We start from the raw sequence: 23,544 nt of genomic DNA on the forward strand, positions 1-23,544 counted from the left end.
TTTGAAGCCCTTATCGTGGCAATGGAGGTTTTAATGCATGTGTAAACCAAGGCATTATGCATGTCTTGAATTCTTAAGTTTTAGGCATGTTTAAGTATTGCCATTCTGATGCCCCAGTAAGGTGAGAAGGTTACAGTCTCACGCCGGTCAGGAACAGGGGAGCAAACCGCTGCTTTAGGAGGGGCTTTCACCTGCTCATTTTCTTTACCCAAATGAGCAACAAGTGAGAACACCCAGAGGGAAATATCTCACCCATGAAGTCCAATCACCTCTTTAATGAGCATTCAAGAATCACATAACTCTCATACGATACAAATCACAGAATCACAGAATCATTTAGGTTGGAAAAGACCAGTGCAGGACCCAGCCCTGAGCCTTGTTGGCCCTCACCCCGGGGCCTGGGCCCATCGCTCCAGCCTGGCCAGGGCCCTCTGCAGAGCCTCCCTGCCCTCCAGCAGATCAACGCTCCCACCCAACTTGGTGTCCTCTGCAAACTGACTGAGGGTGCCCTCGATCCCCTCGTCCAGATCGTTGATAAAGGTATTAAACAGAACTGGCCCCAGTACCGAGCCCTGGGGAACAGCACTGGTGACCGGCCACCAACTGGATTCAGCTCCATTCACCACCACTCTCTGGGCTCGGCCATCCAGCCGGTTTTTTACCCAGGGAAGAGTACACCCATCCAAGCCAGGAGCAGCCAGTTTCTCCAGGAGGATGCTGTGGGAAACGGTGTCAAAGGCTTTACTAAAGCCCAGGTAGCAGCAGATCTAGTAGCAAAAAAAGGAAAAAGCAACTAGATGGTAAAGAATTTCTTTTGCAGCACGCCAGCTAATTTCAAACTATTACCAACTCAACAGAAAACAACTAAGGCATGATAATGCATAAGCCAAGCAGCATTTAGGGGAAGTAATGAAAACATATAGCTTTTGAAGTTACCAACACCGAAATAGCCATTCCCTTTTCATTAAAGGCAACTCTTAGTATCATTAGTTACTCTTAAAAAAAAGAAAGCCCGTCAGCAATCCAGGAGTTCAAGGGGACATCTCATGGCCAGATGATGCGAAAGCAGCGCGAGTTAGATTTTACAACAGTAAGCAGCACAAACACATACTTTATAAATAAAACCTACAATTTACAAAGTCACTCTCTACTTTCACAGCATCTGGCATTTAAGTTGAAATCTTTTACGACTCAGGAAAAGAGTATTTATAACTGTTCCCTCATTAGAACATCATAAAAAATTATCTATAAAGAGCTGCACTCTTAAGCTAGTGAAAACCATCTCTAGGATTCATCAGAGACTGAAAATGGCAGAGAGATCACCGAGACAGCCCAGCTGGGCAACACTGGTCTCCCAAAACATATTGCTGGTTTGACAGATGAGCTGATAACCAATGGAACTGAGGCCAGTAACATGAAGCATCTGCTGGATTAAGTTTAAATGGTAATACATTTCTCCTAATTTAATGTATATGAACAATAGGAGAATTATTCTGGTCACCATTGCTACCATTAGGAAGAAGGTTTAAGAAGGACAAAACACTAACAGAAGCCAGCAAGGTGACTGGAGTAAATGATGTGCTTGGGAGAACATCAGCCTGACCTGATGCAGAACCAGAGCAGCTGCTCCACAGAATTTATACCAACAGGAGACAGTGGTGCCATGGAAGAGCTGCTAGCCCCCATGCCAATTTAAAGAATTAGGGTCTGGTTTACCAGTGATTAACAAGGATCTAGGAAGATGTTGATAGAGAAATCCAGCCACCTGCATAATCTGTTTGACAAGTCATTTTGTCCATTCAAAACAAAATAACTTGGTTTGCATTACTGTAATGCAGTACTGTGTGAAGTACCACATATAGTCCTATATACTGGTTTCCTTATCAAACCTTTCTCCACAGCTACTTGGAATTTAACACACTTTCGATAGCCTGTATTAAATTCCATCTCATTCAAATTTGGAAAGCTCTCGTCTCTGCAGAACACTCCGGTGCAAACACTGGTTTATGGCTTTGTTAAGTGCATCACAAACCCAACCAGCTACGGCCCACCTGCTGCCGTGCCCGCCGCCAAAAGGGCCTTTATTCCCCGAACGCTGAATTCACCCGAGAATCACATCATCGAAAGGGAGGGATGCCAACAGCTTCAGATGCAAAACTTGCTAAAATAATTTGAAAGAGTTTACAATTCAAACAGCAGAATAATCCCGAACACACGCACGCACACACACAAACTGTTTACATCTCAGGGCTCTACCATCCATAAACAAATTGTGCTGCATATCTTTTATCAGTGTCTTAATGAATTACAAATTTGTAAGTTGAAAAGTCTTCTGAATGTTCCAGATGACTCTGATCAGAGTTACACTACACACACCCAGAGTAATGTTACTTAAATTAAACCATCTTCTCATCTCCTCCATAATATTTTTATACATATATATATACACGCACACACAGAAACACACACGAAAATACGTTCTCTACAGTATAAAAATAAGCCCTCACATTCTGGTTTCATTTCAGGCTTTCAGGAACATTTCTTTCTCTGAAAATTACAATAGTCTGGCTGTGAAAGTTTTACTAAAAATAAAAGTTCAGAGCTGTGCCAAGCGATTTAGCTTGTGGAGGCAGAAGTTCCCAAGCCCAAAAACTCTCCAGGTTTACTTCGAACAGTTTTCACTTTATTTTTTGAATGCAAAGAGAAGCGTTGAGATGCTAAGGATAGATGTGTGGGATTAGCCAAAAGGGAAAACTCAGGCATTTCAGCTTCCTGCTGTAAGCAGGTGTGGACTTGACTCCTCAAAGAGGCAGCGAACACCACCGAAAGTAATGAATTCTCACATTACTGCAGCGTACGGGGAGCCCCGCGTCCGTGGAATCGCCAGCCCTTACTAAGACAGAGGAAATCTTCCCTGCCCATTTGTAGATACAAAAGGTTACGATTCCCCAGAGAAAGTGAGATTTTAGCCCCCGCGTGCTCATCGGCGTCTCTCAGGTACAGTTACGGTTGTTCACTGCTTAGGCATGCAGACAAATGAATTGAAAAAAAAAAAATCCCAAAGCCTGGCTGCAACCTAATGAGATACGTGAGACACAAAAGGACACTGTGAAATTTAAAACTATCAAAGTTTGAGTTTCAGTTTTCCTTTTATCCAAGAATTTGAACCATGTTCTCTCTAGCCTCAGGATTTATTTCAGGGACTCCATTCACTCTTAAACTCTTGCTATTTATTCCGTGGTTGGGGCACAGGGAGGAATCATCAGGTCCCCCTCATCCTTAAAAGGAAAAGTAAAACCAAAGAAAACCTACTAGCAAAATCCTATGTTCCATTTCTCACCAGAAACAAAACCTTTGAACATAAACTAATAGTCACCTCTGCTATCCTAACCCTACGACTATTAAAGCTACTGCAATATTAATCTCCTTCTCTCACCTCCTATAGTATAAACAAGCCTGTACAATGCCATGAAAAATACAGAGGCTAATATGAAATTATCAGGAAGACTCCTAGTAACAAAAATACCTTGGAAGGCAGAGTTAAACAGAAGAAAGTTCCCATCCACTACCAACCCGCCTACGCACCTTGAACTTTTCCTGCCATTTTTCCACAAAGGCATCATTGGGCGGAGCTGCGCTTTGCTGGACATCGGTCACACAGAAGGTGCTGCTGAAACCACAGTAGTTTTCAAAACCACGAAGAACAGCGTCTTTTTAATGCTCCGTTCTGTCCTCGGGAAGATCGGACCAAACCAAACGTACCCAGAGCTCCCAGGCCAGGACATTTGAGGCAGGAACCCCCGGTACTGCCGCCTTGTTCCCGCAGCAGGAGCGGTTACAGGAGAGCCTGTGCACAGGCTCCCGTTCGGTCCTGCCCTTTTCCTTCTCCTGCTGACCTGCGTAACACAGAGCCGCCTCTCCTCCCCGTCTCACCCCAGGAGGAAGGCACAGCTCTTCCAGGCGCCTCAAACAGTCTGGTTCAAGATGTCATTCCTAAAGCATGGAGGGTTTGCTCCAGTTTTTAAGCTGGATCAATTCACTGGTCCCCAGAATGGTCCCGAAAATGCGTGTTTGCGTAACCGAGAGGGCAACCTGCTGCATGATTTGGGAAGCCAACAGCCAGCAGCAGAGAAGGATAGGATCTTCTTAACCCAGTGAAGCTGAAGCTCCCATCTCACACAGCCATACCCACAAATATTTCCAGAAAGGAGAACAAGCAGCGGTGGAGTCTGAAATTTTAGTTTCCTTAATTAAATCCACGTTATTTTAGGAGTATTACTTCTGTGTCTCAAAGTGGTATCTTGGGGGGTGAGGGGAGGGAGTGACACCTCCTTAAATTAGCCTAGGCACTTCAGAAGTTTTGGGGTGGGAAGCAGCAGTAAGTGAAATACATTATGGAATGTTCCCTACACCTTTGTGGCATACGTCAAATGAAACAGGAGCTTTTTTCTAAGTTTCCCTGCATACAGTTCCACAGTTTTGCTCTCACAGAGGAAATTAACGGAGAGCCACGGAGGAACAGATGCAGGAACAGATAAAGTCATGCTGAGAGCGTGCGAAAATCCTCATATTCAGAGAAATGCCTTATTATTTAACACCCAAATATAGAGACATTTTAGACACGTCACAACTATTTTCAACCAGTGGCCCTGACTCTACTCCTACTGAAGTCAGTATCAAACCCTTAATTTAGTGGCAGAAGTGAACTCCTCAGAGAAGACTGTTTGAGATTACATGTTTGAGAACAGCCTTGTTAGAAATGTCCAGTCCGTGCAGTTTCAAATGCAACTGTTTAACGTGCTTTTTTCCCCATTTTCATCTTCCATAATGAGTATTTCTACATTATGAAAGATGTTAAGCGCACATACTTTAAAAAAAATTTAAAAAGCAACCTTTTATTTTTAGTAACTGCAGTGTAACTTAAGCAAAAAAATGCAGCCAGCCTGATTCCCCCTGCACACCAGCTCACCTCACGACAGGTGGTTGAGCAGCACGGCCTCGGAAGCGCAATCGCTGGAATGCTTTGCTTGGTATGTCTGCTGCTGTTACAAAGCTGCACGTGCATGCAGACACGCCAGTGGGACATTATAAACCCTCCCATCCCAACAGCACTTCTGGAAGAACACAGTTCTTGCAAGAGCATTTTCAGAAGCGGAGCACCTCCACCACACGTCGTGCCCTGCTGCAGCCCCGGAGGGCCCCAGCCATGGCGAAGGACCGCGCTGTGCAAGCCCCCACACCGAGAGGCAAAGGCACGTCCCCACACCCGAGTGCCAAAGCTCCGCACCCGGGGTAGGCAGTAACTGCCTGCAGAGCTACAACGTCCACCCTCCTGCAGGGAATCACCGCCTCCGTGGCAGAGCCAGCAGAAGGGAACGTCTGCCTCCACTCAGCTGCTCCGGTACGTAGTTCACCATCGCAGGAAGGGAGCCATGAAGCACATCCCCTGGGACGGCTCTGCTGCAGGGGTCACGGCTGCTGGCAAAGGGCTCACTTCGGGGAGCATCGTAGACTGCTGCCTCTCTTTACTCTAAGGTAGGAGAGCGCATTGGAGCTGTTTCAGGCCTATACCCACACTGGGCAGCCCATGACATGCGAGAATCCATGCGTGAATCCATATAAAGATCCATGTTAAAAATTAAGCTCCCTTCTTACTTGGTTCTTCTAGTATGACTTGCCCAGCTGTTTGGAAAATGATGATGCTTTTGCATGCTGCACCTGCATGAACGTTTCTTCCACAACATTCCCACCACTGGTACAGACTCATACCAGGTATATCACTAATGCATTAACCACTTTTTCATCCTGCCAGATCTAAGATTTCGTACTCTCTCACATCAGTACCATCCTCTAGCAAAACGCTTCAGGGACAAAGCGCTGAGGAAGGGCAGCCTTACTGAGCTCGGTGCCTGAATTCAGAATGTTAGCAAAGGATTTTCTGAAGCAGGAATAGCACAGAACTGAAGAGCTTTTGGCAAAAGTCACTTGAAGCGACTCCTTTCCCCTTCACAACTTCACAGCCCCGAGGCAAGCCAGCACTTAAGGCTTCAGATCCAGATCAAAGCGGTATGTTGTATAGTGACCAAACAGATTTTCCCAGTTCCAGACTTGAAGCTCCTTCTGACCCTCACGAACCCCATCCTGACACTCAGGCCACTGCAGAAAGCCAGGCTGCAGATGCTCAGCGCCAACTCTGGCAGCAGGGAGGGGAAGGCCCACGGGAGAAGGCCGAGGCGACGCCTGCCCTGCACACTCGTGGCCGCAAGAAGGGCTTTTCAGCATTTGTTTCTTCTACCAGTGCTCCCAGTACAGCGCTGCTTTTGTGGCCCAGAACCTCAGGAAGCATGGCTATTCCCCGCAGAAACCAAAAGGACAGTTAGAAGTTACTCTTGGTTCTTGTTAATTATGATTTCATAACTCTCCGCACTCAGATTTTAACGTGAGAAGTACCTAACACATTAGTTAAGGTGTCCCTTCTAGTATCTCTCCCATTTTTCTCTGTATGGATGGCGTAGACTTGCCATTCACCTCAAAGTCATTTATCCATTTGGCTTAGTTTTACTTAATTGTGATCGTTAAAGCTAAAAGATTACTTTCTAGAGGCCCTGTAACTGCACAATAAATTTCTCTGACAACTCACGGTTTAAAACTACTGCCTTTCATTAAGCAAAGGCATTCTCTAATACACCGTTGTGGTATCAGACTGATCAGTTAATGGCAAAAAGACCTCAGAATGAATCAAGAACCCTTACTTGGCCAGAAAAGGTAAAATAACATATCTCTGATCCTCAACTATGCCAGGCAGCATGAAAATTAAAGCCATGAGATTTTTTTGTTTTGATATGGAAAAAGAATTTACAAGTTAAGTGAAATGCATGAGCTAAAGCGATTAACTATAATCTTCCACTCTCACTCAAGCTTTTCTTCCTATCAAAACAGAAAGCCCAGAAGACAAGAACACAGCTCTACTGCACAGGGCAAAGGACATGAAACACACCTTTTCTACAGTTAGCATTCTGCTCCTTACCTCCAGGTTTCTTCTTCATGTATTGAAAAAAAAAGAAAACCAAAACCCCAAAGAGCTGCTAACTGTATCTATCCAAAAATCAACAACCCCTGCATGCAATTTGACAGGCACAGCAACCTCAGGTCGGGCAGCAGGAGCAGGACCACACACAAATAAAGTCCCGTCCTCCCTAAGAAGTCCCCAGGCAGCGTGACACACCAAGCACCCCAACAAAACCAGGGCTTGGTCCCCTCTAGCAGGCGGGGCAGTGATGTATTATTATTGCATTTTCTTACCCTAAAATATCCTGTTCAAAATCAAAAAGGCAGAGAAGCAAAAGGAGGGTTAAGAAAAAGGTAACACCTGATGCTCATTTGAGGAGTAGCTCTACCCTGCTGCCACCTGAATTTATAGGGTTTCCTGAGGCTTACAAGGTAGATGAAGGAGGTTAACAGGGTAAGCACCTATGAATTACAGGACTCTACATGATGCCTATTTATTTACATCTAGCCTGCAACAGCTTTACTCTGCAAAACCCAATGACAGTCCAAGGTAAAGAATAATATTTGAAATCTTTTTGCACAGAGCTGTAAGTCCTTTATAATTATTAAGATGACAGCCGAGAGGGTTTCTTGTTTACGATAACATTTAGAGTGAAAAACTGAAGTTACTTCCCTGGTATGTTCAACAAAATCAAAGAGAAAGCAACAAAACACTGCATGGGAAAAGCAAACATTTAACAAAAGCAAACAACAGCAAAGCTTTCTTTTTTAAAAGCACTGTTTCTAGCTGTTCACGTCAAAGAGTTCCCGATTTATTGAGCGGGACGAGAAGGTCAAGGAAAACAATAGCTTGCTTTTTTGGGTGTTTCACCAGTTAACAGAACCGAGACAAAAGCAAAATCTCTGCCGAAGGCTCCGTCAGAAGGAGCGGCTCGGCCGCTGCTCGCGGTTCCCGGCCCGAGCCGGGCACGGAGCACGCAGCCCGCCTGGCCGCCGGGCCGGGGCGGACGAGCCCGGCACTCACCTGTCGGAGCTCCGCGGGCATTTAGGCCAGGCGCCGGTCCCGCCGTCCGAGCAGGGCACGCCGCCAGCCCCCGCAGCGCCCCTGCGGACCCGGCCTTCTGCTCCGGCAGCCCCCCGCCTCCGTGCGGCTCGCTCCTTCCGCGACCCGGCCGGCAGCCTCCCCGCAGGCAGAGCCCATCCAGGGGCAGAGCCCACCAACCCCGCCGCTCCGACGGGAGAAGAGCGGCCGCCGGCGGCTCCCGCGGGGGACGCGTCCCTCTCACATGGCTCTTCCCTCCGCCGCCCGGGAGGCTCCGTCCCGGGGGGCGGAACTGACGGGCAGCCGCAGCCGGAGCGGGCCGGGGCGGGGGCGCGGCCACGCCCGGGGAGCGGGGAGCGCGGCCCGGGGCCTGCGGCGGGCGGAGCGGGGCCGCCCCTCGCCTCTCGCCCTGCCGCCGCCGGGCGCTGCCGCCGCCGGGCGCGGGAGGGCGGCGGCCGCTGCGGCCCCGGGGCTCCGCCGCTGCTGCCCCGCTGCCCGGCCCGCCCCCGCCCCGCCGGTCAGACAAAGAGGGAGAGCGTCGGGAGGCGAGCGGCTGCTGGCGGCGGCGGCAGAAGCGCTACCTGCCGCTGCGGGGGCAGAGAGCCCCCGGCACCGCCTCACCCCGGGCGCGGCTCCCCCGCAAGCGCGGGCAGCTCCGGCAGGAAGGCAAAGGAAACGCTCCTGCTTGCTTACTTTTTGCACTTCGCTTCGAGATGAATCACCGACACCGGAGGAAGACGATCTTCCATCACAGTCCCCTCCCTTTTCCACCTTACACAGATGCAGTGAGGCTTATAGCTCGAAGTACAACTGGCCTCATTTCTTTAAAACCATTCACCTGCCCGCAAACTTGTCCCACGTTCATTACAAGATTGTCTTGATAAATTACTCATTACCAAAATTAATGCCAGATGTGATCTGCCTTGCATCCACCACATTCTGCAACAAAACCTGGGACTTCACAGCAGGATGCAGCATGGTTTTCACGTCCATTTATTGCCAGTAAACTGGGAGTACCCAGCTTTTAACATCCAGTCTTTGAGCAGGCAGCGAGCCTCCCTGAAATCCCTGGGAAGCAGGAGAGCCTCCCGTACTTCTTATTCTAGCACCCGATCCCTCTTTCCAAGAAATCGCAGAAAGGGTACGTATTAATGAATATATTAAGACATCAAGTCTTACAAGAAAGAGACCAAGGCAGGGAGGTGCAAACCAAGCTCAGCTGAACCTGCAGCCCTTCCCTGCCCGGAGGCAGCCGGGGGCCGGAGGGCACCTTACCAGCGCTGGGGCTGACGCCGTGCCCCTCGGCGGGAGCGGGGCGCCGGCTCGGAGGCGGCCAGCTACGTCCTCCCCCCGCGCCGCTCGCCGCCGCTGGCCAAGGGGGAATGGTTGGGTTTCCCCTCTCGTACCAGGTTCTGCAGCAAACCAAAGCGATAAATAAATCCACCGCTGTAACAGCTGGCGGCTGAACAATGGTAATTAGGGACTGAGAGCTACTGGAATCAAATTAGAGACTATCCCTGGAAAACAGGGCTAGTCAGAGACGGCGAGACCAGCTCTAAAGCAGAAAGGAAGGTACGTTACCATTTAATCTTCTTTAATTATCAGAATAGGTGCCTTTGCACAAAAGTATCTTTTCATCCCAGCTTGAGGTTCCCTGAAAATTCTAAAACATGCTTCCAGTGTCAATGTAATTAGCATGTTAATTAATAGCAAACCTACCAGATCAACATGAAAAGGTGGCATCTCCTAATAATGACATTTAAGACTGGAAGGAATGTGTCAGACCTATTTAATCCTAATTTCAGCCTTACTGTTACTGCCAACGTCAAGAGTTCCAGCTGAATATCAGAGCTAAGGCTTTGTATTTTAGGGGCAGGACGCAGGGCAGAACTACGTTACCCAACTCCCGTCCTAGTTTGTTTGAAAATAAATGCCATAAAGGGTGACAAGGGCAACGGTAGATGTTCCACAAGGTTTAGCTGAAGCAAAGTATTTGCTTCACTGGAGAGAAAAAATACGCTCGGAGTCTGTCTACAGTGGAATAATTTAGAGGCAACTGGTAGTGGCCCTTAATAAAATACTTAAAGGCCAAAGCAAAGCAAAAGCAACGCATTTTGTATGAGTCCCCCGTACTTTTGTACAGCACTCTCCCCCCCTTCTCCTTGTCCAACTTTTCTTCAGTTAACAAACTAAAATAGCTCAACTTTTGTTGAGGCCATGCTGGCATAGAAAAGTACCATTCAACTGAGGCATGCACATGGACATGTGCCAGCCCTTTATACACTGTCAAAGAAAAAAACGTTATAAAGTCCATATCCATCGGGCGCTGAAGTAGCTACTCTCGCATGCAGAACGACGCAACTGAAAACCTTCCTGGAGGGACTCGCCAATTCGTACGCACATGAGAAGTCCCTCATGTTGCAAACCCACAACTATTTGTGCAAGCCATGCAAGGTGAGCGTTGCTGAACTCTGAAGTCCCACCTTCTGGAGTCAGGTTGTTATTTAAAAACATAATTTTCCTTTCAAAAATATAAGAGATGCTTGTAGGCCTTCTGGTTGTAAAGTGAATTTTGAAAGCGTTTTGACTCAAAGCCAAAGATTTTTTTTTCTTTAAAAAAGGCAAAATACATCTCAAGTCCCCATATTTCTTAGCCACTTGCAGTATTTTACCAGCTCGTATAATTCTGAATGCTGGGATTTGGCAATGCTGAGGTAAAAGAATTAATTACCTAAATAAGAGGTATGGATTAGATCCCTAAGGTTATACTGAACTTCCAAATTCTGGCAACAAACGCTCTATGCATTAGTATCAGACTGCTGACTACATCACAACACCCCCCCCCCCCCCTTTTAAAATGAACCTTAATTTCTTAATCTGTCACATTTTTCCCAGCTGCAAAAGTAGGGTGAAAACCTTCTTTATTCTTTCTGAGAAATTAAAAATTTATAAATAGGAAGGGATTTAATTCTCTGGAAGATGCAGTAGTATGGTATCTGGGCCAAGCTCTCTCTTTTTATTTTCTCCCATTACCCTTAAAAAATTCTCCATCACTAGTGCTGCACTATAGACTGATCTGCTCTCAGCGGCAGTAAAAATGAAATGGTTTACAGCTCTGCCTGGAAACATAACATATGGCTTCAGTGATATGTAACTTCCATAAACCCAACCGAGCAAGAAGGCGCAAGATGAATCAAGAATCCCAGCTAACCATATCGGCAAACGCGCCCCCATCACCCACGGCACCTCGCAGAATTAGGTAGCCTGTGTTCATGGAGGTGCTCCCGTGCCGAGGGTATTTTGTTGTCGTTCTGTGAATGCCATGCAGCAAATAAACACGGTAAGTGAGAGGACCAAAGAACAGTGCACCATGATGTGTCCGTGTGCCCTACCGTACTGATTTTAATACAGGCAAATGAAAACAGAACGTTTTATCTCCAGGATACCTTTTGAAATCTTCTCCTGGTAGCACTTCCATCATTTTTAAATATATCTGAAAAGTTACCTAAGCCCTTTCAAAGCATCCGTACTTGCTCCAAAATGGTGGCATGACTCTAGTAGGACAAATCCGCCAGGATATTTCTAACATGGCCATCAACGTGGTTTGACAATCTCCTCGCTTTCATACTGCAAGGTTAGAAATGGAGACAAAGCCGGATTGCCTCGGTCGGAGAGCAGCTGTATATAAATGGAGGGTGATTTTCTGTGTCATCCTTATTTAAGGATGCAGTATTAAAGAGGAGGCCTGAAGGGTCACGAGGCTGAAGAACAATACGGCAAAGAGGAAGCAAACCCTTTCTGTAGAGGGACGCCATTAGGCATTGCAGTAAGTTCAGGGATTTTCATTTGTGTACAAACACAGCTTCCATCTTGCTACATCTAATAACAGTCAACTCCACTTCATCCAAGTTGTCGTACGGCAGGATGAGAAGGCGGCCGGTCTGGTGGCGGCACTGCTGACCTTGGAAAGAAAGGACGGAGGAAGCTGCGTGTCGCTGCATATAGGTCGCAGCTGAATGAGTGACCTACGTTTCTTCCCAGCAGCCTCATTTAGGTAAGAATCAACTACATCTTACAGGGATAAAAATAGAGAAATCTCCTCCAGTTTAAGAAAAAAAAAATTAAAATAGCATTACATTTATAACAGAATGACAACATCAAAGAAAACAAATCAAATTTAAGGTTGGCACTGTGACCGTAATTTCATGCTGTAGTTATTGGAAAGGAAAACAAAGACACTCAAACGCAGGAAAGACAGACGCAGTATTAACGATTTTTCATTTCTTAGATTTTGGTTTGGTTTTTGGATTTTCCAGATGATTTGTGCTGTATTTCAAGCTGCACATTACAATCAGTTGCTCAGAAGATACCAGCTTCACGTGTCATCCTCTCACCCGGAGGGCAGAAATGTGCTTTGCCAGTAGGTACCGGATTGAGAGCTGCCTGTACGAGCAACCGATTTTTATGGTAACTACTGTTCTCCGCAAACCAAAACCTGAAGCTGTTTTGGGTTTTGTTCTGAGGACAGAATTAAGGTCTCTGTGTATGAAATTTTATTCCAGAGCAAGTTTCTTGTATTTGGAATACTTACATATGAAAATAAGACTGCAAAAAGGAAGAAGAGCTAATCGAGATGGGTTAGAAACATGGAGACTATAGTTCTTTTCAATCTTTATTCTAAAAATGCCACTCTGCCAGCAGCTAAAGATACATTTTAGATTAAGGCCCTCAAATGAACTCTGACAGCATTCTACAGCATTTCCCAGTCACCACAACTATGGTTAAAAAAATTCTCTTCAGCTAGTAATTTGGTAGCTTAAAAAGGGAAGCAGCTTTGGTTTTTTGGTTTTGTTGGGTTTTTTTGGTTTTTTTGTTTTTTGTTTTTTTTTTAAATACATATATAAAGAGTAGACACTGACATTCATTTAAATCAAGGGCTTTAATTACAGTTGGCAGGCGGCCTCAGGCTGCCCATGGCCATCTTTGGCCATTCGGTTGTCAGTCACACCGATGACTTCAGTGAATGACTCCACATTTGTGACAAAGCAAGCGAGAGCGTAATTTGAACCATTAACAAGAGGACCTAAACTAGCAAAAGGCTCAGTACTTTATCAGTGTCATGAGAACGCAACATTCATTTGGGGCTCTTTCAGCATTAGTTCACAAGAGCTTACAGATACTGCAGACAGCCAAAGTGGAATTTTAGAAAATTTTGGGGTTTAAAAGCCAGGTTGAACCCTTCAGGTCCAAAGCTCAAAGGGCTCAGGGAAGAGGACATTGCCTGTTCGCCTGCTTGTTGGCTTTAAAGTTTCTGCAAAACATTCTCGCGGCCACGTGTGGATGTGCACAAGTAGAGGCTTCCGAAGACCGACCGACCCCCGTGCGATGCCTTGCGGGGATAAAGGTCTGCCTCGCTTGTACAGGTACGGATCAAGGCCTGCAGTAGTAACAAAAGCTTTTCATAACATTGAGAGACAGAGCGCAAAAAGGCTTCATGAAGGTTTAAAGTCTTTCTTCCTGAACATCCCAGCTATCCTAGTACAGTAGTATGCTTGGGAACTAAAATGTAGGAGAATTAAAAAAATCTTAAACAGCCAGTACCATTAATCATGTTCTGCTGTCTGAGCTGAGAAAGAAACAAGCAGCGGAACATGAAAAATAAATCACAACTTTAAAATGCAAGATGTTTTCATGTTAATGATCAAGAAGCAAACATGGGAAATGTGACTAGAAAGTTGTTTTTTAAAAAATCCTGTTAAACCTGATACTACTCTTTAATGTTTTAATGTTTACATTTGAATGTCTGTGTTTTAAGACATTTTTAATGATTACTTGCAGTTATAGTTACTGATGTTGCAACACGCAGAGAAGGCATGCAAAGAACAACCTGGGTACCCGTTTACATAATAAGGTACACACAGCAAGCAGAATTTGTTTGTAATGTGTTTCTCTCATATGTACTTCTAGTAGAAAACATAGTTCTATTAGTAAAGCAATGTAAAGTCATGGAAAATTATTATGAAACTGTGAATTTGTCATTCAAATTAAATAATTTTAATTTAAACCTGGTACAGTTCCAGGTCAGAAAGGTTAAGAGTTGTGCAGAATTATTCTTTCACAAATCTTGGCAAACAAAATAAGAAAATCCTTGCCTTTCAGTTGCTTCCAAAACCTCAGTCAATACCAATTCACACAAAACAAAAGAAGTTGAGACTTTACAAGGCAAGTGAAACTGCAAAAATATTTCTGAGACTCCTAGGGCAAACGTGGCCCCAGCTGCACGATTATAATCGTTAGCACGCACCAGTTGCTGTCCTGCTGACAGGCGTTAGGTGGCCCTTAGGAATGTGGCACTTCCCGGACCCAGCTGCCGAGCACGTACGTACGGGATGAAGTGTGAGCCATGAAAGAGAGGTACTGCTGATGGTAGAGGGAAAAGCGAGATTCCTGCAAAGGCATGCACCTTTCAGCTAAAAGATGCATTTTCAACCTGCACATGTAAAGCTATAAAACAGTATGTAATTAAATTTTGAAAAAAACAAATCATCCTGTTGGAAAGAAAAAAATAATTCTTTCCTTATCAGACAGAGGGTCGGTTTCTCAGTTGCTGGGTTCCCTTTTTAAAAATTTTTAATGAATCCTTTGGGATCTACTTTTTAAACGAGATTTGCTGACAAAGTTTTATACAAACACTTCTCGGATGGATTCTGCTGCATGCCAGGAGATCCGAGCCCCAAAGAACTCCAATAAGCGGGGTTTAGGTGGTTCACTTCTCAAATAAATCCCTTCTGGAAAGCACTTCACAGCTTCTGATGCAGCTGGTCAAATCTTCTTAGTTGTTGCTGAAATTGATGCTAATATTTCCATTCACTTTTTTATCCATGTTTTTACCATCTAAGGCCTTAAATAAAGATTTAAGAATAATCATAGGGGAGAAGCTCTAACAAGAAATAGAAGAACCAGGAAAGTAAATTCTCGCAGCAATACTACTCGAGTCCATCTTTCAGAGGCTCCCATATGAGATATACCATGACGCCTGCTGCGCAAACTCTTTTTTCGTTAGCCCTGTGCTATCGCATTCCTCCTGCGATAGAGGAAGCAGGGTCTAGGATTTCCTTTGGCATTTGGGTAATCCAGCAGAGAGGCAAACAGCAGGAGCTCCTTGAGCTCACAGTGGTGCAACATGCCAAACTCTCCCTTTGGAAAGTCTCTATTCGAAACACCTGCAGTAACTCCAGCAGAGCTCCTGCTGTGGACGGATTCCTGCAAGGTGCAGGCTGGCTTAGCAACACCGGCTCAAGCCATCTGCGGTACTGGGCCCTGAGAAACACCAGTTCCTTGCTTCCAGGTCCCACTGTTGCTGAGCTATCAGCAAAAGATCCTGACTCTCACCGTAAACCAGGAGTTGATGCTTTCACAGAGATGGGACAGTGTCCATAAAAAAGGTGGCAAAAGCTCCAGCCTCCAAGCTAACCTCAACTATTATCATCTCCAACACAGCAGACGCCAGGGACGGGATCATACCTCATGCACAGGGAACACGCCGCCCCGAAAAGCAGCTGAGTAACGGCTTCTGGTCCAGTTCCTAGCTGTGCTGGGATTCATAGGCACCACAAATATCTCTCAGCTCACGCTGAACGCTGATCTAAGAACTCATTCTCCCATGGGAATCATATTCCCAAATCTCCCCTCGCCTTCCCCCCGGAACCTTTGAATACTTGCGCATATGCAGATGCTGAAACCTGACCCAGGTCATTCCTAGAAATGCAGTAAGACTACTCATACGTCCCGAACTTACAGGATCGGGCTGATGGCGTAGCTAGCGCGTGTGTAACTGCGCAGTGACCGGCAGGCCGAAGAACACGGGCTGAATTACAGAGAGGGGAGCTGGGAGCAGGGCCAGCAGCAGCGGGCGGGAGCGCAGGCGTGACACCACTGGCACCAAACCATCCTGCACCCCTGAATCGGAACTTGCATTTCTATGCTTTCAACTGGTTTTATAAAGGAATTAGGACTATCCCTACAAATTCTTCCAACATTTTGCAATCTGCTCAGTTACTAGCAGAAGTAGAACCATGCACGGGTTAACTACCGATGAGCTATTTTCTGGGTACTTGGCACAGTAACAGAAATAGTGCTGTAAGACCGGGCCGCTGTCATGAACGACAGCGTTGTCGTCTCTACCTGATGTTACCTGTAAGGTTAAAACAAACAAACAAACAAACAAACAAAAAGGTCATTTTCCATGGTGCCAGTCCCTTAATATGAGCACAGATATGCGATATAACAGAGGAAGCCAAGAGGCACTACAGACTAGAACTAATGACGTAAAACTCTACACGCAGAGATGGAACTGCATTCCCCGTGAGATGGAGAGGAGAAGAAAAGGTGAGGTGATGACTTCGTGCTGCTCAGAGCCCATTTTTGCTCCCTCTCTGCATATGTTCAAACATATGCACAATATTAATGCACCCATGTTCTTACTATCAAAGCACTGGAACCAGTCTCTATAGTCTAACAGTCTGCACTGTGTCGGTGTGGAGCAGAGAATCTTAAATAAAAGTAATGAAATACAGACAGAAGAGTTATTGTTGCCCCAACTGTAACTCAGAGAGGTTAACTTGATGGTGTTTTCTTAGAAAAGCAATTTGAGCTAATCTTCTTGTATTTTTTTAAATTCTCACCATGTGTTGTGGTGTGCTTTAGAGTTCACCTTTTACTTGAAACCAACCCTCAATTCACAACATGTCATTTTTGCCAGAAGTCACAGGTACCTCAGATTAACATAAAGACTGAAGAATATTGGTGCTTAATTATGGCTACAAAATACCTGCCTAAAAAATTAAAAAAAAAAGGGAAATGTGTTTGTTAGTTTTTAAACAGGTGTTACGTCCCTGGAACATAAGTTGAAATACAAATGATTCAAATCGTAACTATGAAAATATTCTGTAGCTTTTTTCCATAAGCTGATTTTCCTTGAACAGCTATGATCGTATTGCAAAGTGAAGAAAAAAAGAATTTGATTAACTTGGTTGATTACTGACATTTCAAGATGGGGTATTATTTGTTGGGAGGGGGTTTGCGGGTCTTTTTTGGTGAGGGTGTTAATAGAAAAAAACGAAACACAACAGTATGTGATTTCTTTTAAGTTTCTTCATTCCCACTTACATCTCTGCCTTCCTCCCAACTCTATTTTGTTAATACCTTGGTTAAACACAAAGTTAGGGAACATTTGCACCAAAACTATATATCGATTTATGAAAAAGCATGGTCAAATATATGTCAGACCTGGAGGAACATATGAAAAAAGCTCTTAGCAGTTATAGAGGCAGGACACTAATTAAACACAACGAGAATTTTGAGCCTGTGTTTATTACCATGCGTCTTAACAAATGAATAATCACGGTGGCAATAAAAAAAGACTGACTCAAAAACCTCATCACTTAAATTTTTAAAGTTGTTTTTTCCTGATTTGTATTTAACCCATTTATTATTGTGTGTATTCCCTTCGTTCAGAAGCAACTGCTTTTGCATTGCTCTAACTCCACCGCTTTCGGGATGGCGTGTAGAAAGGGGACAACCCACTAACAGGACTTCCACAAGATATATTTGTAACAGTGTAACTTACCATATCTGGCATCGCACTAATTGTGTTCTTTCAGTTTAAAGATCAGTAGAGGTTAAAAAAATCCAAATCTGTAGTGAAATAGTTAAGCTAGTACAAAATGACTGTGGAGCAGGCTTCAGTCAATCATTAATAAGCCTCTATAAATGGCATAGTCACAAGCCCTGCTTCAGAGCAGTCTGTCTCGGTCACGTCTACAGGACCAAACTATTGTGCACGGTATTAAAAAAAAGATATAAACAAGCACAGTTCTGCCTCCAACACCGTATTCATGCCACGTTAACTACTGCAATTGCACAATCACGCACAGGGCTGGCTTTACAAGTGACAAGTGAGAAGCTTGTATAGTAATGTATATTACTAGGTGTAATAGCTACGTAAATACGAGTTACTAAGCTGTACTCATCAGTATCACATCATGCTGATTCAGCTTGGTTTGATTATTAGAAATTTCAGCCCATCCAACACACTTGCATGCTTCACCATTAAGAATCTCGGCAAGCCTGACTCTTACACGGTATGAACAAGCACAACCGACCGGCAGGATGGCAAGAACAGCCAAATGAAATACATTTTTAATTATTAGATGATTTTGTCAATGCAAAGGCAAAGTTGATCAGCTTACGTGACTTCTTACAGACACGAGAGTCAATCTGATAAGTAAGACTCTGCACCAGCACGCAAGGGGCTGATTTCTGTTCGTTATACCGTGTGCCATTTGGCAGCTCCCACAGCTTTCCTACCTGTGAGACGGGGGATAATACCTGCCTTTTCTGTAACAGGGCCCCTCTCAAATCCCTATAGGTCACTGCAGAATCACTGAAGTCAAAGTATTGTTACAGTGTATTTGTTGGCGAAAGAGGTTTATTGAATGCTGTACTTTATTTTGGTTATGAAAACATTAACGGGAATGGAAATTGTCAATGTGCACCAATGGGGAAACAATCTTTGAATGCAAACATTGTTGTGCAGCTCCCCAGCTGATCGGACTTGACAGAGCTTCTCTGAAACCCATGGAGCCATGCCAATTCAAACCAACTCAGGATATAGCCTTGTTTAATAAGTTTCACATGTCTGATGTTTTAATAAAAGTAAAAAAAGAGAGAATATTCTTTGTTATTAAAAAGTTATGCTCTGAATGGCTAGCTATCCCGTGATAATACTGCAGCTTTGTGCATTCGGCTCAGGACAGCACATACCCCGTACGTGCGCTTTCATACCTTCTCCCTGTCCAACTTTAGTTCCCACTGTGAAGAGCAGCAGAAGGCTGATTTGAAAAGAAGTGAAACAGAACCAGGTAGATTAAACTAAATACTTCACACATGAAGAGTATTAAGAATTATCAAGCTTGTAAAAACCATTATCAACCAGAGACTTGAACACGTAGAAGACACGGGATAGGCGCTACTCACCAGTGACTTACAAGCTTATTGGACTATGCCTGCATTGGCAAACTGATAAAAAGGCAGGCTGCCAAGACTCCCACAGCTTGGGATACTATAACAACAAAAAAAATATTTTTTTTTACATTCTTTACTGCAAAAATTAGAGAGGCAAACACAAATACGCGTTAACAGACAGCTCTGCTCTTTCACTACCACCGGAGTTTCCGTTTCAGAAACAACCAGCAAAGGCCAGCCGCGTGATTCCCACCACTCCAAGCCGGAGTAGGGGGGAGAGTCCAGAACATCCTTAAAAACTGGGAGGATTTTTAGGAGATTTTTATTAACCAGATAAAAGCTCTATGATTAAAATTTCATTAAATGTTATATTTTTCAGAGTAATGCAAAGGTTTTTCATTGAGTAGCTAATGACCTCTTGTCCGGAGGGTTCTCAGTCTGGCAGAGCACTTTATTTGACCACTTCAAAACCCGCCCTAACGCATGTATAACGTTGCTCCTCTTCCAAAAGTTCCAGAGGTGAAAGCCGCTAATCCATGTCGCTGGCTGTACGCTCAGCCGCAGGCCCTAACCGGGGCCAGCCCGTGCGACTGGGAGGCTGCGCGGGGCAGAAGTTACATCTACCCCCTTGTTCGACAGCACCGAGCACGCACGGCGCTTGTGTCCCTGTTCCCCAGAAGCTGTGCTGGCGAAAGCGGGCTGCCCGGGCGCAGCAGCGGGTGGTTGCCCCGGGCAGGACGGGGAGATGGGCACAAAACCTCTGCGCGGCCCGCAGGTTTGGCAGGCACTGCCTTCCACACCAGGCTAGGAAAGCACCAACGCTTTGGCCGCTACCTCAATAAAAGACTCTCACTAATATTAGTGGGAGACATCTCGGCAACAGTTAGGACCTCGTATTGTGAGGGCAGTATCTCCCAGAAGCCCCTCCTCTGGGAAGAATTCCCATTAAAGAATAATCTCAGCTATTTCTAATTAATATCTGAACAAACCATTAAGGATTTGTTTAGATTGTCCAAGTAATCAACTTCTCCCATTAAGACACTTTTTAGAAACCCGCCCCACACTTTCTTAATGTAAAACTAAGAAGTCTACGCACGCGGTTTTTGGCAATTACAGCACATCCCTGACCTCATTTGCAGACCTGATGTTTCTTGGCAGGGGCCAAAACCCGCCATGCCGTACAGGCTCCCAGCGAATGTCAACAAGCGCACCACGGTTCACACGTTCCACTCGAGTATTCTGAATTCACGCTGACCAGGCAGAACTCACCAGTAAGTGAAGTGACGGAAGTGGCTAAATGGGCTGCCTAGGAGAAGGAGCTAGTGTTATGGAATGAGTTCAAAGTTGGTATTAAAAAAAACAAAAAACAAACAAACAAAAAAACCACACACAACAAAAAAAAACCAAGCCCCCCCCCCCCCCAAAACAGGGGGCCAGCAACAAAAATCCAGAATGAATTAATTAGAATCAATATTTGCATGAAATTTAAAAAAAAATAAAAGGCTTAATTTTCCTTTCTGAGAAGGGAATAATTTTGGGAGAGTATATTACATAAAAGTACTGAGAGAGACTATACAGACTTCCCGCACAAATCCCGCTAACAGATTCCACTTGGACACTCGAACAACGTGGAAGACTGATGCCTGCTTGTGGACATCATTAAAGATTATTTGGCATTCTCATAAAATGCAGTTAACCCTCATTTTTTGCCCAGATTCTACTCAGAATAACTAATTACATATAATCACCTGTGCAATTTCCAAATGGAAAAGCTATACTTTTGTAGTATTATTTTGTAATATTACTTACAAGGTTGAGGAGGAGGATAAGCAGAAACGAGTCAGTCCTGACTGAAGCGCAGCTTCAGAGAGCTGCATTTCGCTATAGTGCGTGAGCAATCCCCACAGACAGCAGAGTACAGAGTGCCTTTTGCTTTGTGTACTCGTAACAAAGAAATATATAATAGTAAAGATGAAATCATTATATATTCTCCGTAAGACTGAATGTACAGCTTTCGTCCTTCATTTAAACACTATTTAATTAATTCTAGTAAGTCAGGGAGGAATTTGGCCCTCAGTACATTTCATGAAAATTTACACAAATAACCTTACATTAATTCTTAACTGTGCACATTTAGCTGTTCAACCATTTTATCTCATAGACAAGCTACTCCAAAAACCTCAACGCTAATTACGTATGAAGTAAAGCTCCCCTCGCCCAGTGGCAAGGAGCTGAGTGTACACAGATTCAGTGCAGGGTCACTTACAGGTGCTGTTTCTCCCTAAGAGTCACACAGACCCCAGTAACGTAAACTCTTTTATTCAGTTTTCTCGGAAGCGGTCAGACCTTAAGCCATAACACTGCAGAAAACTCATGCTTCATCAGTTTTGTGGATAAGGGATTTCATTTTGGAGCTCTTAATCAGGCACTTTGCACAAAGTCATTCAGAAAAAGTGAAGGTGAACTTGTCCTGTTTCTATAAAAAAACATGTAAGCGCATCTCCCCTCTCCGCAGCCCGGCTGCTCATCAAGAGGATAACAACCCACAGCCCCTGCCCGCCACCGTCAGACCTCCAGCCCAGCCAGTGCAGGCTGCTCCTTGCACACGAAGTCCCACAGTCGAGCATCCACACGTACAGAAACGTGGCAGCTGGTAATAGAAAAGCTACGCTGACATAATATAATGTAAAGTCTGCCTGAATACAGCTCAATGCAAGCGTAATTGTAAAACAGTCTGGCATAATTGGGAAACAACTTTCAGAATGCCCACAGCCTGGAGTTTCCCTCTGAACCGAACAATGTTTTCTTAGGAAACAGACCTTCACAAACGGTGCTATTGCTTCTGCATGACTTACCTTGCACGTCAGAGTGATTTGCGAGCTCGAGTAATTTAGAGATGTTTAGTTTATCATCGCACATTTAAACAGTTAAAGAATACATATCAAGCAAAACAACATTTGGAAATCTAAGGCTACCACAAAGCCAGTTTGCATCATTAAAATGAAGTCTATCAATTCAATAAACATGAGAAACAAATTATGAAGTCCTCCCTGCACAAACAATAAGACTTCGCAGGAGGGAAATCCCTGCTTTTCATGCTGTTCCCTCTATTCAAAGTCCAACTATTTCTAATGGAAATTTTGTTTGCTATGGAGATTATGGTTCGGCCTTCTTTTTCAATCATCAGCACAGCACCATACTTACAGCAAGTGCACAGATTTAGAGGAGGGTGTGAAGATCTCTCTGTAGGGTTTAATACTCAAGGACGCATACATTTTTAAAAGTTTCCCATGAGCTAAGAGGAAGTCAGAGCGACTTCTAAGCCAAGGCTCTGAAGTCTGAGCTACCCAATTAATCGATGAAGCATACCAACGCTGGGGTGTCAGGAGACAAGCTACGGAATGAAATGCTGACGACAAACAAGATGCACCCAACTTTCTGGAATGGGAAATTCTGGTATAGGTGAACTCTAGCAACAGGTAAAAGGAGCAGGCTGTTACCTGCAGTACAAGCTGCTGCCAGGCGGTTGCCAGCGGCTGACCGTTGCCAATGTTGCAAATGCTCATTCGGTCTGCGGGCTGATTGGCACGCTCAAGTTGCAAGGAGACATTGCGCCGCTCTTCCTCAAGTGCACGGGTAAGCCGCTCGAAACGAGCTTCTTGCTCTTTAACAGATGCTAAAATGCTGGCAGCAGACCTGATATCATAGTCATCCATGATTGTTTTCAAATGCTCCTGCCTGTTAACTGACCAGGGCAAATGGAAAGGGTTAGGGGTAAAGGGGTGGGGAGGGCACAGGTCAGAGGTTAGAAATAAAAATGCACATTGTTAGTCACCCTACTGAAATACTGGTCACTCTAAGAAGCAAACTGCAGTGCTCTTTGAAAAGACTTCCTTTCCATCCATTTGATTTTAAATTAAAAGTAATTAATCCAAGGCTTCCCTGTTCAAAAAAGAAAAAAACCACATGCTCACCTTGGAGAGAATTTATATTTAATTCCTTTGATCTTTTTGCTAAAATTGCTCTGACAAGGGTTTTCATCCCTTTTGCAAAGCTAATTTCACTGTGCAAATAATAATGTACTTAGAAACATATAAAAAAGATATGGCTTTGGAGGGAGCGAGGAACACAATCTTTCTCACTACAGTCACATGGAATTCTTGTCTTTAACAGCGTGAGTGAGAAGCTTAACGTTTTTAAACAGAGAAACTTGATGGTACGAGAAAACAGTTGTGTCCATTTTTCCAGGTGAATAGAACTCCTCCCCCAATTTAGCAGACAGTAGCTGAAAATAGTTTTCATTTTTAAATTATAGGAGTACACTGTAATATGGAAAAATATTTTAAAATGCAGACAGTGCAATTGCAGTTGAAATGCGCTTGATGATTTCAGCATGGTAGCCAATGAACCAGCCCGTCATGCAGCTGTTTGCTAATAATGCAAATGAAAAAGCCAAAATCAAGCATCTT

General features: G+C 44.6%; 1 protein-coding gene across 1 annotated transcript in view; it reads right to left on the reverse strand.

Moving 5' to 3' along the window:
- ARVCF (ARVCF delta catenin family member) overlaps positions 1 to 23,544 on the reverse strand; it is a 169,114-nt gene that overhangs the window by 141,750 nt on the left and 3,820 nt on the right. Inside the window, exon 2 of the mRNA XM_082325454.1 lies at positions 22,576 to 22,820. Coding sequence (XP_082181580.1) covers positions 22,576 to 22,791 — 216 coding nt within the window. The 5' untranslated portion in view covers positions 22,792 to 22,820. The remainder of the gene's footprint in view (positions 1 to 22,575; positions 22,821 to 23,544) is intronic.

Source organism: Platalea leucorodia (assembly GCF_965183815.1).
Source record: "Platalea leucorodia genome assembly, chromosome: 12".
Taxonomy (NCBI): Eukaryota; Metazoa; Chordata; class Aves; order Pelecaniformes; family Threskiornithidae; genus Platalea; species Platalea leucorodia.